Raw genomic sequence first — 15,304 nt, 5'->3', positions numbered from 1 at the left:
GCTTGAATTCACCATCGATGATGTCACTGGTAGGCGGGATTCTGAACTTTCCACAGGCCTCCTCTGAAACACAGACCGAGTAGGCAAACATTGCACTATATTATCATGAGCATTAGTGAGGACCAATTATATGAAGATAGGTTGAAAATGAGTTAAGTCGTACTTTAAGCATTGTAGGGCAGGATAGGTATCCTAATAAATGCTGCACAAAACAGTCTTGGCAGTGTCGTTTCTGAAGACGGCACAGTTCTCCGCTGGCAATAACAACATATACCATCAATGCCGAGGATTAAGAGCCCGGAGTATAGAGGGTATGCGCGTGACATCACTGTTGCTGGAAGTTATGTGGGAACGCCTACTGAGTGGCAAAAAACTAATTTCTGCCATTGACAGCCCATACATCCAAACAGAAAAGTCCTTTCTGATTGTATTAAACAAAGTTAAACTCACCAACATTGCGGCTGTACTGAAAGCTTGAATTATCCTCTTTCTATCTGCAAAGTTTTTGTTTCATAAAAATCCACCATAGGCATGTTATGAGCTACTTTCTGTCAAGACATTCTGTGCAGGTTTTTATTTTTCTAAGTGTCAGAGTTTGGAAGCACTCGTTTTCAACAACACAACATCCTGCTGCCTCCTGCATTATGTGACATTAGTAACAGGTGGTATGCAGGGCCGTTGAGTGATTTGCAACAAGCACTTCCAAACTCCGACGCTCCAAGCTGCTCAATGTTTTGCCACTCAGTCTAGATCAGGGGGGCGGGTCCCAGTGGACGTGCATACCCTCTATAGTTAGACTAAGCCGTTGCCATGGGTGTGGCGTTCTTGATGTGGCTGCGTCAGCAATATTCCGCTGACAATTTGGCAAGTTTGACTAATGTATTACCCATGACTGTCGTAACAGGCAAACAAATATTATGTCCCTGCCTATTCGCCTTTATTTGAAGAACAGCGTAGACTGGATAGGGCACGCAGCCAGAGAATAAAGTGAAATCAATGCCAGTGTTCTTGTGGCGGGTTGTCCCTTTTCATTAGACCCTTTAATGCCACTGCTGGGTCAAACTTACAAACACGAATCGATTGTGCTGCTGATAAAAATTTAAGTTTACCACCATCAAGGTGAGGCCAACATCTTAACACACAGTAATGAACATTGGCCAAATCTAGACTGGTCAAGTAGCTACTCACATTCTCCAGGCTTCATCTCAGACACCTTCTGCAGCCACATCTTCCATATATCACAGTCACAGGGCTCATGAGCCTCACCATGACACTCCCTGAAATGCAGAAACACAAATACAGAGAAATATACTTATTACTTACACATGGTCGAGAATTAGGGATGGGATGATATGAACATTTCATATCACAATTATTGTGACCAAAGATATTGCGCTTTACGATATTATCTCGATAATAATAATATCCCCAACATCCATATTTGCCAAAAAATAGTAGATCTACAAGCTATTTTTGTGCGTGTGAAAAAAAGACAGTATCAAGTACGTTATTTCCAGGTTTGATTTACCAATTATAGAGGGTTTAAATGTACCAGATATGCAGCTTGGCAAATAAAAGGTGAATTGATCCCAGTGCATGACGGAGGATAATTCCACGATACATTTTAATCTCCACGTTACGATTATTGTGAGTGTTTTTTTTAATCACGATAAATAATAATGATGATTATCGTCCCATCCCTAATGAGAATGTACAGAGAGATAGATGGACAAAGATTAACTCAATGCGAATAGGACTGCTGAACAGAGACACAGACAGATTGAAGAAAGTAAGCACAGTTGAAAAAAGATGGACAGACTGACAAGCAAGCAAAGAGGGAGACATGCATGCAGACAGACAGAAAGGGTAAAGACACTCCCGTAACAGTCATCATACATCGTTTTGTTTACCCCTAATGGATGTTCCCAACTTCACACCCTGTTCTTGTGACTAGACACAGAGATTGAGTCACTGGTGAGCATTAATTTCACAGCACTCGAGACGCCATAAGCGTATATACCCCCCACCCCCCGACACACTCAATTTCAGAACGTCATGTCAAGACAACCCTTGAGTGAAAGTGACAAGTGAACCTAATGGCTGCTTGCAGGAACCAGATAGCAGGTTGAAGTGCAGTGAAGCATGTGATACTAAAGGTGGTGAGGTGGGGTGATGGAATGAATGTGAGAAGCTAGGGAGAGATACAGTTAGAGCAGTGATTCTCAATCCTTTTTGGCTTCAGAAGCCCTTTCCCAGATTTCTGAATACAAGTACGACTATACCACCTTTACCCAACTATAAAATGTAGCTTAGAAAACTCCAAGAGCAAACCACAGCTAGCGCCTTTTGAAGAATATAACATTGATGAAAGTAATGAGAGTTTCCTCTGAGTGAGTAGATTTAATTTAAATTGTGGCCATAATATTTCATTCCAATTTATATTTGCATTGTTAAAATAAAAAAGCATAATGGCAAGTAAGTATTGCTTTCTATTCAAATAACAGATGTGCTTGTCCTTTTTATTCCTTATTTGTGGTGTAAATCAATTTGGAATGTATGTGCCTTTTGGTAACAGGCAGTACTCCGCGCCAAACACCCTTTTAGCCGAGAGGTGTGAAAGATTAATGAATTCTTCCTGGGCCCATGACCAACTGTTCTACAAATCCATTCAAACCTTTTTAAGAGATTCTACTAACAGACAGACAGACAGACAGACAGACAGACAGACAGACAGACAGACATGGGGGAAAAACCTTATTTCCTCAAAGTTCATGTTTGCAAGATGTTAATTTGCATTGTTACAGGTACAGTATGTTTATTTAGTTTGCCTTTTAGTATCTGATTTCCTTTTCTATTTTTATGAAACAAATGTGATTGTGCTATGATGTGAGGGTTGGAGAAAGCATGAACTCAATATAAAATGTAGGCTAGTAATAGCATTTTAAGACAAATCATAAGAGAAGAAGTAAATGTCTGCATGGCTTTTTTTAGTAAACATCCAAGGAATCTTTAAAGCTTGTTTGGGGTCAAATTAAGTCAAAATGAATAAAAAATATAGGCTAGTTTGGGTTTAGCTAATGTTTGGTGCCGTTGTCCAGGGAAATGGCCTACATAAAATAAAACATTCTATTTCACCTGTATTTTAGTCCTTTTTAGTTAGCCCCTATATATATTAAATCAAAGTAAGCTGCCAGTCTGTGCTACTGCATGTCAAAGATTAGCGGAAAATCTGAGGTCATCCTATTCACTGAGAAATACCTTCTAATTTCTGCCAGCTTTTCTGCAATTACAGTTATATTTGCAAACCTTTAATGATACCCACTCCCTAGTGAGTTACAATGGAAACTGACCAGCAGAAGAGGTGGCCCTTGCCACAGTCCACAGCAGGAGCCCTGAGCAGAGGAAAGCTGAGAGGGTCAGAGGTGGAGGCCCCAGGACCGTAGGTGCTCAGACGTACAGCTCTTTCGCATCCTGCCTGGGGACACCACCTTATGGCTGGGTTGTTCTCCACAAATGCCTGTCAACAAAATCGGCTGTCAATTAGTGGCTCTCAATCATTTTTTCCTGAGTTTTCACCCAAAATGTAAATTGTGCACTCCCTTCGTATGGCAGATTATGCAACTTTCAGAGAAACCTTGCTCATTATTTTTGGAAGAGAAAGGTAATTGTCTATCTATCAGTTATTCTGCTATGGAAATTATATTTAACCCATTTAGGTCTAGAATTATTGACTGCTTTAACCAGTGAAAAATAGCAGATATACAAGCTCGCAGCGCGGCACTCGGTGCTGCGCTGCGAGCTTGTAGATCTGCTATTTTTGAAAAAGTCGTGAAAATGTGTGCAAATCTTTGAATATATGAATTTTCAAAGCGAACGGTTGTAACTCAAATTTTGCTTCTGGGTGGTCCCTGGAACTAGATATTTTGAGATGGGGGTCCGTGGTCAAATAAATATCAAGTTTGGGGTTCCTTCACATGAAAAGGTTTGAGAACCACTGACATAGTAGTCTCTCAAGAACAGACTAACTGAGCTCCAGTTAAAGTGAAAAGGACCTTTTCTTTGACGATGGCTGGCCAGATTGCTGACATAGAAACATAGGGTTTTTTCCAAAAATCTTAGAAGGATTCAAAAGACACTCATAGAATCGGGTCAAAATTCTAATTTTCACGATTTTTCAAAAATAGCAGATCTACAAGCTTGCAGCGCGGCACTCGGTGCCGCGCTGTGAGCTTGTATATCTGCTATTTTTTTATATTTAAAGCATAAAATATTGCGTCATAATGTGTTCAGGCCTAAATGGGTTAAAAAAAGAAAGTTCTCTCCAATGTCGCATTTTCCACAACTTCTCCCCTTCGACATGAGGTTGGAAAACATTGTAATTCTTAGCTGTAGTACAAAGTCTTCCCACTGCATTAGATGAAATGATCAAGTATTTTAAAAATATACAGGTTTAATTGTACTACTACATAGTAGATGTCTTTTCACTTATTTCACATACTAGAAGCGTCTAGTCGGCGACCTGGCCAACTCGGAACAATGTAAATAGGGAATGAATGCCCCGCCCTTTAATGCAAACCCCATTATACCTGTTTTCATAGGACCTGTTTTGACCATCTGTCTGCCTGTGTCCATTTATGCCCATATATGGAGATATCTGTATCTGTCTGTCTGTCGGCGTCCATTTTATGTCCATATAGAGATCACTGCAGTTATAGTTCTGGGTCCATTATATGCCCATATATGGAGATATCTGTCTATCTGCGTCCATTTTATGCCCATATATGGAGATCTCTGTATCTGTCTGTCTGTGTCCCTTTTATGCCCGTATATGGAGAACTTTGTGATTATGTGTATGCCCATATATGCCATATATGGAGATATCTGTTTATCTGCGTCCATTTTATGCCCATATATGAGATCTCTGTCGCTTTTTCAAACAGATGGTCAAAACGGGTCCTATGACAATAGGTATAATGGGGTTTGCATTAAAGGGGGAACCGGCACTGTGTCTGCAACACAGTCGGAGGCACAGACAGATACAGAGATCTCCATAATGGGAATAAAGGGACACAGACAAACAGATGGAGGAGGAGACAAACTTAATGCAAACCCCATTATACCTGTTGTCATAGGACCCGTTTTGACCATCTGTTTGCCTGTGTCCATTTATGCCCATATATGGAGATATCTGTATCTGTCTGTCTGCGTCCACTTTATGCCCATATATGGAGATCTTTGACCCTCTGTTTGCCTGTGTCCATTTATGCCCATATATGGAGATATCTGTATCCGTCTGTCTGCATCCATTTTATGCCCATATATGGAGATCTATGCAGACACAGTGTCAGTTCCGGAAAATCCTGATGTCAGACATCAGAATCCGAACCTTTCGTGCTGGTTACAGAAAATCGTGTATCGGGTCGGGCCGAGCACTGCACTACCTGCTGCGGTGGGGAACGCGCGTGCCGAATTTGAAATAGGGAATGAATGCCCCACCCTTTAATGCAAACCCCATGAATGCCCCACCCTTTAATGCAAACCCCAATATACCTGTTGTCATAGGACCCGTTTTGACCATCTGTTTGGCTTTGTCCACTTATGCCCATATATGAAGATCTCTGGACACACAGTACCGGTTGCGGAAAACTCTGATGTCAGACATCAGCTCCGCATACGGGCATTCATTTTATTCCCATATATGGAGAACGCGCGTGCCGGTGGGACGAACGGTTCTCGAGATACGCGGATTACATACATACATACACACTCACAGAGATTTTTTGTTGACTCATGTGGCGTACGTGATGTCAGAGCCTTTTATGAGGTGATGTCACAAATCTCACAATGAGTCAGCGCTTGCACCGATTTCAGTTCTCAGTCTTATGCCCATATACGGAGATATCTGTCGGGTCGAGGCAAGATGCCCATATATGGAGTTCTCAGTATACGGAGATATCTGTCGGGTCTAGGGTCTGTGTCCCTTTTATGCCTATATACGGAGATATCTGTCTATATATGCCCATATACTGTATGGAGATCTCTGTATCTGCCCATATGCCCATATATGGAGTTCTCGGTCTTATGCCCATATACGGAGATATCTGTCGGGTCGAGGCAAGGCCCGGCACTGCAGTGATGTCACAATGAGTCAGCGCTTGCGCCCGTCACTGCAGTGATGTCACAATGACCGATTTTGCGCCGATTTCCTCCGGAACAGCCTGATGTCAACAATCAGCCCCGCATAAGGAGATTCCGAACGTTTCGCTCCGGTTAGGGAAAACCGCGCGTCGGGTCGGGTCGAGGCCCGGCACTGCACTCCGTGCCGCGGCGGGGAGCGCGCGTGCCGAATCTGAAGCTGGTGGGACGAACGGTTCTCGAGATACGCGGATTACAAACACACACGCAGAGACTTCTCGCATTTATAGATAGATTATGTCGTTATGCCAATTCACAATTCCTCCATGTAATCCCTGTCAAAGCTGACCGCTGTAGATAACCATGTGACGTCACCAGCTGCTTCTTTTCACCTGACAGTGAGGAGTTTCACCGAGTAGATCGAACCCTCTGGAACCCACTCCTCAGCCATATTAAATATGCCCCCTCCCTCACTACCTTAAAAACCATACTCAAAACACATCTCTTCAGGATAGCCTTTCCCAGTTGAAGTCTAGTTAGAATGTCTCCCCAGCCCATGCTTAACTTTTTATCATTTTTAATCTAGCACTCTTTATTGTTTTTGTTTTTTTTTTCTTATTAAAGTTGGTTCCTTCCTTTCCTTAGCGACTTTGGATATTTAAATTTGAGCTATTACTAATGTCTGCCACCCCAGTACTGCTCCCAACTGAACAGGTGTACTAAATCACAAACTAACAAACAAAACTCACTCTATTATCAAGCACATCATTTGCACGGCACACACCTGACAATGTAAGAAATCCAAATCAAATGTGTAGTGCACATTCCCATTTAGGCCTAGATCTGAAATCAGTAGCCTAATAAAGCACCATAAATACTGTTTTGAGTAATGTGACATGCAGTCTTTTCCACCTAACACCTAATCTCTGAAGACAGACTCTGATAGCTATCAAAGGAAGAGGAACAACAGAGTGGGTGTTCCCTTTTATTTGACGATGATTAGCCAGATCGATAAACACCTGACAGTGAAGTTACACCATTATTACACCAATCCCTTATCCAAATCTGACATACAGTAGTGGCAATCCACCTGTGACTAACATACTGTGCCAACGTTGTGCAATATTTTTTAAGATTAAGCAGGTGTTTTTGATTAAGTAGCGTTGCTGCTGACCCAGAAATAGAACAAAGTAGTAGGCTGGAATAGGTGCATACTCAGCAATAGGCTTTCTCCGTAGTTCATGCTTTATTGATATAAAGAAAATATCACTACAGACTTCATAAACAACAGTGTCTTTTTCTGCTGTCAGCATTGACAGGATAAGTAATAATTTCATGCCAGGCTTTAAAAAAACTGTTCTCGTCTCTCCACTACATACTATTGATAGATTTATTTTCTATCAGCTAAGTACAAATTCTATTTCAGAGTTTAAAAAGCTTGTCGCCATTGGCTTATTTGCACACAACCCGTAGGATCACATTCTATTTGCGGTGCTGACAGGTGTCTACCTATGCAAATCAACGTGATCAGGCATGTGCATCCAATCTAGGAACAATTTACATTCATCTTGTGGTACACCTGGGGCACGCACAGCTTCAATTGATTCTTCATGTTTCATGAATCCTACGGTTTGGGTTTTCATAGGCTCTTTTCTCAAGGACAGATCCAAGAATGTAAGAAAGGTTTTTTGGATGAGTTCCACTCCTGAAATAAATTGGATATTGTAATATTTTAGGCTATGTTGTGTAAGCCACTTGAGATTAGTTTGCATCAATCTGGAATACAAATTAGATTGAATTAGTTGACTGAGACAATTCTTTAACTAAATGTATTCATTTGTAAGGAAGTTCACTCATTAAACTGCCTGCCTGGTGGTGCATGGCAATGTTTGTGTTTATTCATTGTTGAAACTAATATGGAACCAATTTTCTGTTGTTTAAAAGTAAGATAGATTTTGAAAAAGATCACAAGGCTAGTCTAATTAACATGCACTACAATAAAGTTCAAGATGTGGTGGGCGAGCAAGCAGATATGCCAATTTACAGTAGACTCAGCATTCGCAACAAGTCAACACAATAAGCCTAGCAACGACAGGCTGATAACTTGGTGCTTCACGCTGCATTATCAGGAACAAATCTGCCTGCCCCTTATTAGCTTAGGCGCAGTTATGCCCAAAAAGAGTGAGAAAGGAGGGAGAGGGGAAGACCTCAATCAGCGCGAGAAAGAGATGGAGAGAGTAGAATGTAGCATGGATTCTAAAATAATTAAGACTAGCCTCCAGTGAGTGTCCGGAGGGGGAGGTCTAAGTCACAGACAAAGAAGTTGAGACTGGCATCGTCTTGGCTGCATGAAATCTGACATTTTCGCCTACTTTCTTACCGTCCCTGCCTATAATGACCTGCCGTAAATTACCGCAAAAATGCTCCACACAGATGACGTTCTGACTTCTCGTGGCTTTTGTTGGCATTTCACCTCGCTAAAGAAAGCCTGGTATTCAGCAGGCAGTGTGCACTGTGCTGCATTGGTTGAGAGCCATGAGAACAGGCCATATGGATTTTAGAATGTAATTACAGCGCATACGTCTCCACTCTCCTCGCAAGTCCATCCATTTCAGATTCACTTAGACCTGCAGCAATTATCAAAGTTCCGACCCGTACTCGAGGGACATGAGAAGTCAATATTTCGGATCCAGCTCGGGTCTCTGGAAAAGGTCTTCGGTTTTCGGTTCGAGGATGGCCCATGCTATCCTCTAGATCGAGGAGAAAGAGCCCATTTAACCCTCGCAATAACCTGGCCATTGGGTGCTGGAACCTGAACACGTTGATTGACTTATTACAAATCGACAATGTCAAGCACAACAACCCCCGAGCTGCATTTTGTGCTGGTCTGCTACTGTATATAAAGTAGTTGTGGCAGGCAGGCGGTGGGATTATGCCTAGATATGGACCGACATCAGTGTTATTAAAAGGTGCAGTCATCTATATTTTTGGTTCAAAAAAGTGCTGGAGAGATGTGGAGACCCCCCGTCATTGAACATTCACTCTATAGCAATTATTACCATCAGAGTATACTTTTGATTTATTTTGTACACTCTCAGAGTTAAATGAACACTGAGAATTTTACTCATTGATTGCTAAGAAAAAAACTGCGACTTTTGCGGTTGCCTGCCGCGATTTTCTTACCTTTTAAAGTGGGCACGTGCGTGTCCATCATGCAGGCTGGTGCACGGATCGTGCACGATTAACGATTGTTTACAAAGGAAGTAAACGGAGCAGGAAGTGGGTTGCTCCGGCCAAAATAAATGCAGATCCGGCTCTGTTTCCTATCTTTGGGGCACTTAGGCCCTGTGGATCGGTGATCCGATTTTGGATTGTTTTTAATCAAATCTAATTCATCTAATGCAGAGATGTCGGGGAAAAACTTGGGTAACTCAGACAGTGCAGACAAGTGAGCGACCATCTGATTCCATTTGCTGGGTACCGAAGCGTAAACACGATGATCAACGCGTGACTTTGCTCTGTGTTGTCAGCGCGATAACCATGGCAACGCAGGGCAGACTCCTCGTCCTCTCTAAAAACAAACTTCCATTTTCATCTAGGATGAAATGCTGCACCAGCCAAGCACTTGTCAGTTATTAACCTTTGAACCGTAAGAGAAGAAAAATGACATGCTACAGTAAATGATGAGAGTGCCTGCGTCAGCCAGGAAAGGTTAATGTTTCTATGACAACCCAGAGGTGAAGTCCATTTCTTTGAAAGCTGTCAGTCACAGACATGGGCAGTTAAGAACAGCTACTGTTCAAACTGTCAACTCCAAAGAAAAACGAGGGCGCCGTGTACGTTTAAACTAAGATTACGTGTGTGTCACTCAAGTCAAGAAAATGTCCTATTGTGAGTTGTACTGCATTTGTTCTTGTGGTTTTACAGGTGGAACAATTTATAGATTCCACTCCGATCTTTCCTTGTAATTAAATCAATTCTAATTTGTTTGTATTCCATCCTATTATAAAGCTTACTTTCCAGCCAAATACAAGGGTTTTTCTGCTCTTCTCAGTCAGTGTTCTGTTTACATCCATCTCTCTGAAGAGGTACAGTAATCTCTTCTCTGTGCTGACGTGTATTTGAAAACATTGGTCTGTCTCGGTGAGTGACATTGTTGGCATCTTCTCAGATTTCAAATATAGCTTTCAGGGTTTCCTGCAGGAAAAAGTCTTGACCAGGGGGGGATCTCATGGCGCACGACGAAATTTTTTGATAATTAATTAATTAATTCGAGTAATTAATTCACTTAATTTTTTATATTAATTCTTATTTTTGCCCTATAAAAACACATGAATGTGCCCATGATGACGGAAAACACAACTACATGCTATCATTCACATTTATTCAACATTGAATAACTACGTTTTTCACAGGACAGTGTAACTTGTTTTTTTCCCCCAGGTTAATCAACCAGCACTCGTGCCATATACATAGAAGTCTACAGCACAGTAAAAAAAAAGAAACATTGGTGTAAAGTAACTAAGTAGATTTACTTAAGTACTGTACTTATACTGTACAAAGGAGATTTTCAGGTATTTGCACTTTACTTGAGTATTTCCTGCATTCAGGAGATACCAGCCCTTATGTTTTCTTCAAATGTAAACAAACATGGCTGCCATGTTTGAAAGATAGGGTTGGTATGGGGGTTAAACATGCAATTTCGCGATCGCGATCATGCCTAGTACATTGTTGGAGGTCCAAAAAATTTTTTTGAGAAAAAAAATTTTTTTTGAAAAAAAATAAAAAAAAAAAAAATCTTTTTTTTTTATTTTTTTAATACCCTTGGGGGGGCGGGGGGGTTTTCAGGCCGGGCGGGGCGCCTGGCCTGTAAAGTGCTGCAGGAAACCCTGGCTTTATAGAAGCATACAGTACATCCGAGACAATTATCTTGCTGCTTTGTCATTGTCTAAAATTGTACTTTCAGGTGTATTTTATGTGTGTAGTACCTTGATATCAAACTGGAGGTAGCGTTTGTCCATCTCCCTGGAGACCACGCTCTCTATAACCTCCACAGGGACCAGCTGGAAGCAGTCGAAGGCTGGGCAGAATATGTTATGTGCGTCACCCTCCTGGATCTTTATATTGAGAAACCTGGGAGGCAATGCAAGAATGCTTTAGAAATGGTATTTACTGTGAGCTGTGAAATGTTTTCATCCGAGGGGTGATCACCATTGTTGGATGTCACGATATTGTTTCACCCTTTGAGGCTGTCGAGTTGACAATATTGCCTTGGATGGGTAGCAAACAGAAAAACAAAACAAGCACATCATCTGTGATAAACCACTTGGTCGCACCTAGAAATAAACATGGGGGGAACCAGTGAACTGGTGATCTATAGCGTCGTGGGCCCTATGTTTATTGATAGTACACAGTAGCGAGACAGGAAACAGGGAGAGACACGTACGCAGCAAATGTTGTCTGGCATTACAGCCTATATATGTGGTATGTGCCTTAACAGTTAGGTCAGCAGCTCCCCCGAAAAATACATTTTCAAGAAATCAAGTCAAGCTGTCAATAACAGCTAATCTGAGCCAATCTCAGAAACCAATACACAGATCAGCGCTACATTTGTTGTGCACACTACCAGTAATATCTCACGTTATATAGTATTTTAAATATTTAATGTAAATGTTGTAATAGAAGTTCAAAGGATCTCTAGTCGAGCTAAAACCTTGCCCACATTTGGAGTTGTATGTCGCAGATGCGTCATAGACCAGTGCTTCTCAACCTGTGGAAATCCCCAGTTAAAACTACACTCACTGCCCAAAAATAGTTTGCCCCTACTTTTGAAAAATCGCAGAATATTCTCTGCGTGCACACCTGTGCACGCGTGCCACTCTTTTAGTAATGTGAAGAAATCTGTGAGTGTGCGCGATCCTCTATGAAGCAGATCGGCGTGACACATAACATGATGCTATGAGCAGATCACTCCATTGAATAAATTGGAGGTGTCTTTTAGGAGGCCTGACAAAAAAAAGTGTTAAAATATGATTATTTTGGGCGTCATGGCCTGAAAAGGTTGAGAACCACTGTCATAGACCACTGGTTCTCAACCTGTGGGCCATGGATATTGCAGGAGGGCCCCCAAATATTTGAAATTAGATTAATAAGATTCATATTTGAATGATAAAATAACAAATATTTTGAAGATTAATATGTAAATAAATGTCATGTTATTTTTTCCTTCAACAAAAAAAGTGAGCCATCACTGTGATACCAATAAATAAGAACTTGAAGTGTGCTGCATACGTTAGTTCCATTGATCCAAGTCAGAACACAATCGATTGATTGATCAATAAAATAAATGCTGACGGCCCACCAATCTGACCACTTAACAGGGCAGCTTTTGAAGATTTCAAGTGGGCCCTAGTCCAGAAAAGGTCAAGAGAACTGTCACAGATTCATGACATCACAGATGTCTGACATTACAGGTTGAAAAACATAATATGAAGTCCAACCAAGATCCATGCCTAAAATCCACATTTGATTTTTTCTTTCCCCAATGAAGTAACCAAATAGATTACCATATAGGTTATATTTTTCAAACTTGAGAAAACTATTTTAAGGATGACAGCAGGGACCAAAGCAGCCTCCCTGACAGACAGGGACCAAAGCAGCATCAAAAACGAAGAAGCTCGATCACACGGGTCTTGTTAAAATCTTTTAAGAGGTGTAAAAAGAATAAGGTGAGCTTGTATTAATTCAGTCTCTTTGAGTCTCTGAATACCTGACATTAAAATTAAGCACACAGGAACAGGCATGTCAAAGCAATTCATTTGAGACACTTTTTACATTTTGTCTGTTTTTTTGTCAGTTTTCCAACTTTTCTTAAGTCTACTGTTACAAAGGCAGCAAGTATCCCGAGTTGCTTATTTTTTACTCTGGATGGCGCTGTCCGCAAGGTTATAGGTCACCAATTACTTCCGGGGTAACAGGAACGTCACCTAGACACGTTGATGACGTCACCGGACCAAAATCATTGTTTCTGTTTTTTCAGGACAAAAAAGGAAACTCCTTATATAACGGAGTGAATGGGGCGAGTGGTGGAAAGTGACACTGGATGGCACTGTTAGCTAGTTTATGGAACACCAATTCTTTCCAGGGTAAGGGGACATTTGACACGTTGATGACACGTTGTAATCGTGACAAAACCCCTTTTCTTTTATACGGTAGCCTTACAACGTTAGTCTATGGGAGAGTGGTGAAAGGTCCACGCCAAAACAGATATTTTGAGTGGATCGTTATGTGTGGACAGGGACTATTTTCATCTTTGCGCATGGCCACCCCACGAGGAAATCGGCGCATCATGAATTTTCAAAGGTTAGTGAAAATCTCTGAAAGCCTGGCAGCAACAACCAAAGTTGAAAAACAATGTTTGCAGTCAATGAGTTAATATCTCCTTTACTAAAAAGCCAGGTTTCCCTTCTAGTTTGCAGCTCATATTTAATTTGACTACGATTTATGAATGAGCATTCTCAGAACTTAGAAGTGAGCAAAGACTGACATGAGAGGTTGCTTTAACTGGGCTTGTATGAATAAGTAAAAACTGAAATGTTGTTTCAAGTCAAATTAAATGTAGATGTGAGAATATAACTCACCCTTCCCAGCATGCTCGGCAGAACTCGTGACCACAAGACATGTCAACAGGTTCCTCAAACATGGAGATGGCACACATGCAGATACCACACTATCAGAGAAGCACAGAAGAGAATCGTTCAGCAAGTTGTATTACATTTAGTATAGTTGTGAATTTCTCCTTGAGGGATTTAACGTTTACTCTCAAAAAATATGTTTTGTAATTTGTGCATTTACTTTAACTGCCATGAAACTGAACCCTCAAGTCCACTGTATGTTTTTCCTAAAACAGAATGGATCAGAAAGCTTATATGATTATGAATGCATTAAGGTTTCATATAAACACCCCATGAGTGAAATGCCCTTTATAGTGAATTCACACCAAAAGCAAGTCTCTGATATAATTTTTACTTTGATCATCGAAAGTTGTGAGGGATAGATGAAAGGGCACAAGATCTGCTCAAAATCTTGTTCTATTATATAGTGTGTGTGTCCACATAAATAAAGTATCAAATAATGTGTGCCCACAAAGATAAAGGACTTTGCCAAATCCAAGACCATGACAAGAAGATCTTTCATGTAGCTCCCTGTGATCACTACTTGAGCTAAGGATATCTTTTCCCCACACCCACTGATACTCAAAATACAGACAACAGATACAAAGAGAGATACACATTTTGGTCTTGTTATATTGAAAGACATAGAATAACAATGGACACAGAGGAAGCCATTGTAGCTCAACAATGTATCTATTGATTCATGAAAGGGCTCATTGTGATATAATCAACTGTAACCTTTGAGCAGGCCCTCGAGAAGAACTGGTCGATTGGCACAGCAACTTTCAAGACTTGCCTTGTCAGCCTCACAATAAAGTGTACTGTCAGACACACTCAACATATAGTATATCATCATAAACTAACTGATAAAAATCCAGTCTGTGACAGCCTATACCATCATTTATCAATAGTGTTATTTGGTAGATTGTGAAGAGGATGCTTTTTATTTGAATAATTAAAGACAACAAGGCTTGTGCTGTATGGTATTGATTTGTAGTACTAGGTTGTTCTACTGGTAGTATAATAGTATGCATATTATTGGCTCTGATCCGCTTTTTATACATGTTTGAGGGGAACCGCATGACTTGCTATTATCATTAATAAAACCTCTCATAAACACAGACCATGGTGTTCCACAAGCGCTGGCACATCTCCAGCCGGCTACTTTTTTATTGCCTTTTTATTTTTTGTGGGATCCTTCAGCTATGTGATCACCCTATACATCCTTACAACAGCGGTGTAAGGAGCTTTGCATCCAGTTGTGTCTAGCATTCTTGTGTAGAGCTTTTGTCACAAAAACAAAATCTACTGTGTCACTTGCACTTACATTAACTGCTTGTAAAATTGTTTTTTTTCCCTTCGTAATCTCACTTGAGTTTATTTGTAATAATGTGGGGTTGTCCAAATAGTTTTCACTGATCCCTATCCGAGTAATATAGGCGTGCTGCCAAAATAGTCTAGATTCAATATTTAGTTTCCTAGATAATACAGCTGCA

At 40.8% G+C, this 15,304-nt stretch overlaps 1 protein-coding gene across 2 annotated transcripts in view; it reads right to left on the bottom strand.

Annotated features, from left to right (window-relative positions):
- LOC308306997 (ankyrin repeat and IBR domain-containing protein 1-like) overlaps positions 1–15,304 on the bottom strand; it is a 50,573-nt gene that overhangs the window by 24,708 nt on the left and 10,561 nt on the right. For both annotated transcript variants that reach the window (XM_080752061.1, XM_080752062.1), the window contains exons 7-10: positions 13,776–13,864; positions 11,124–11,268; positions 3,351–3,517; positions 1,189–1,277 (exon numbers count right to left, since the gene is read on the bottom strand). In XM_080752061.1, coding sequence (XP_080608187.1) covers positions 1,189–1,277; positions 3,351–3,517; positions 11,124–11,268; positions 13,776–13,864 — 490 coding nt within the window. The remainder of the gene's footprint in view (positions 1–1,188; positions 1,278–3,350; positions 3,518–11,123; positions 11,269–13,775; positions 13,865–15,304) is intronic.

Source organism: Nannobrachium achirus (genome assembly GCF_963921795.1).
Source record: "Nannobrachium achirus genome assembly, chromosome: 2".
In the NCBI taxonomy this organism is placed as follows: domain Eukaryota; kingdom Metazoa; phylum Chordata; class Actinopteri; order Myctophiformes; family Myctophidae; genus Nannobrachium; species Nannobrachium achirus.
Note: the sequence above shows the minus strand (reverse complement) of the source record. Positions and strands in the feature narration are given on the sequence as shown.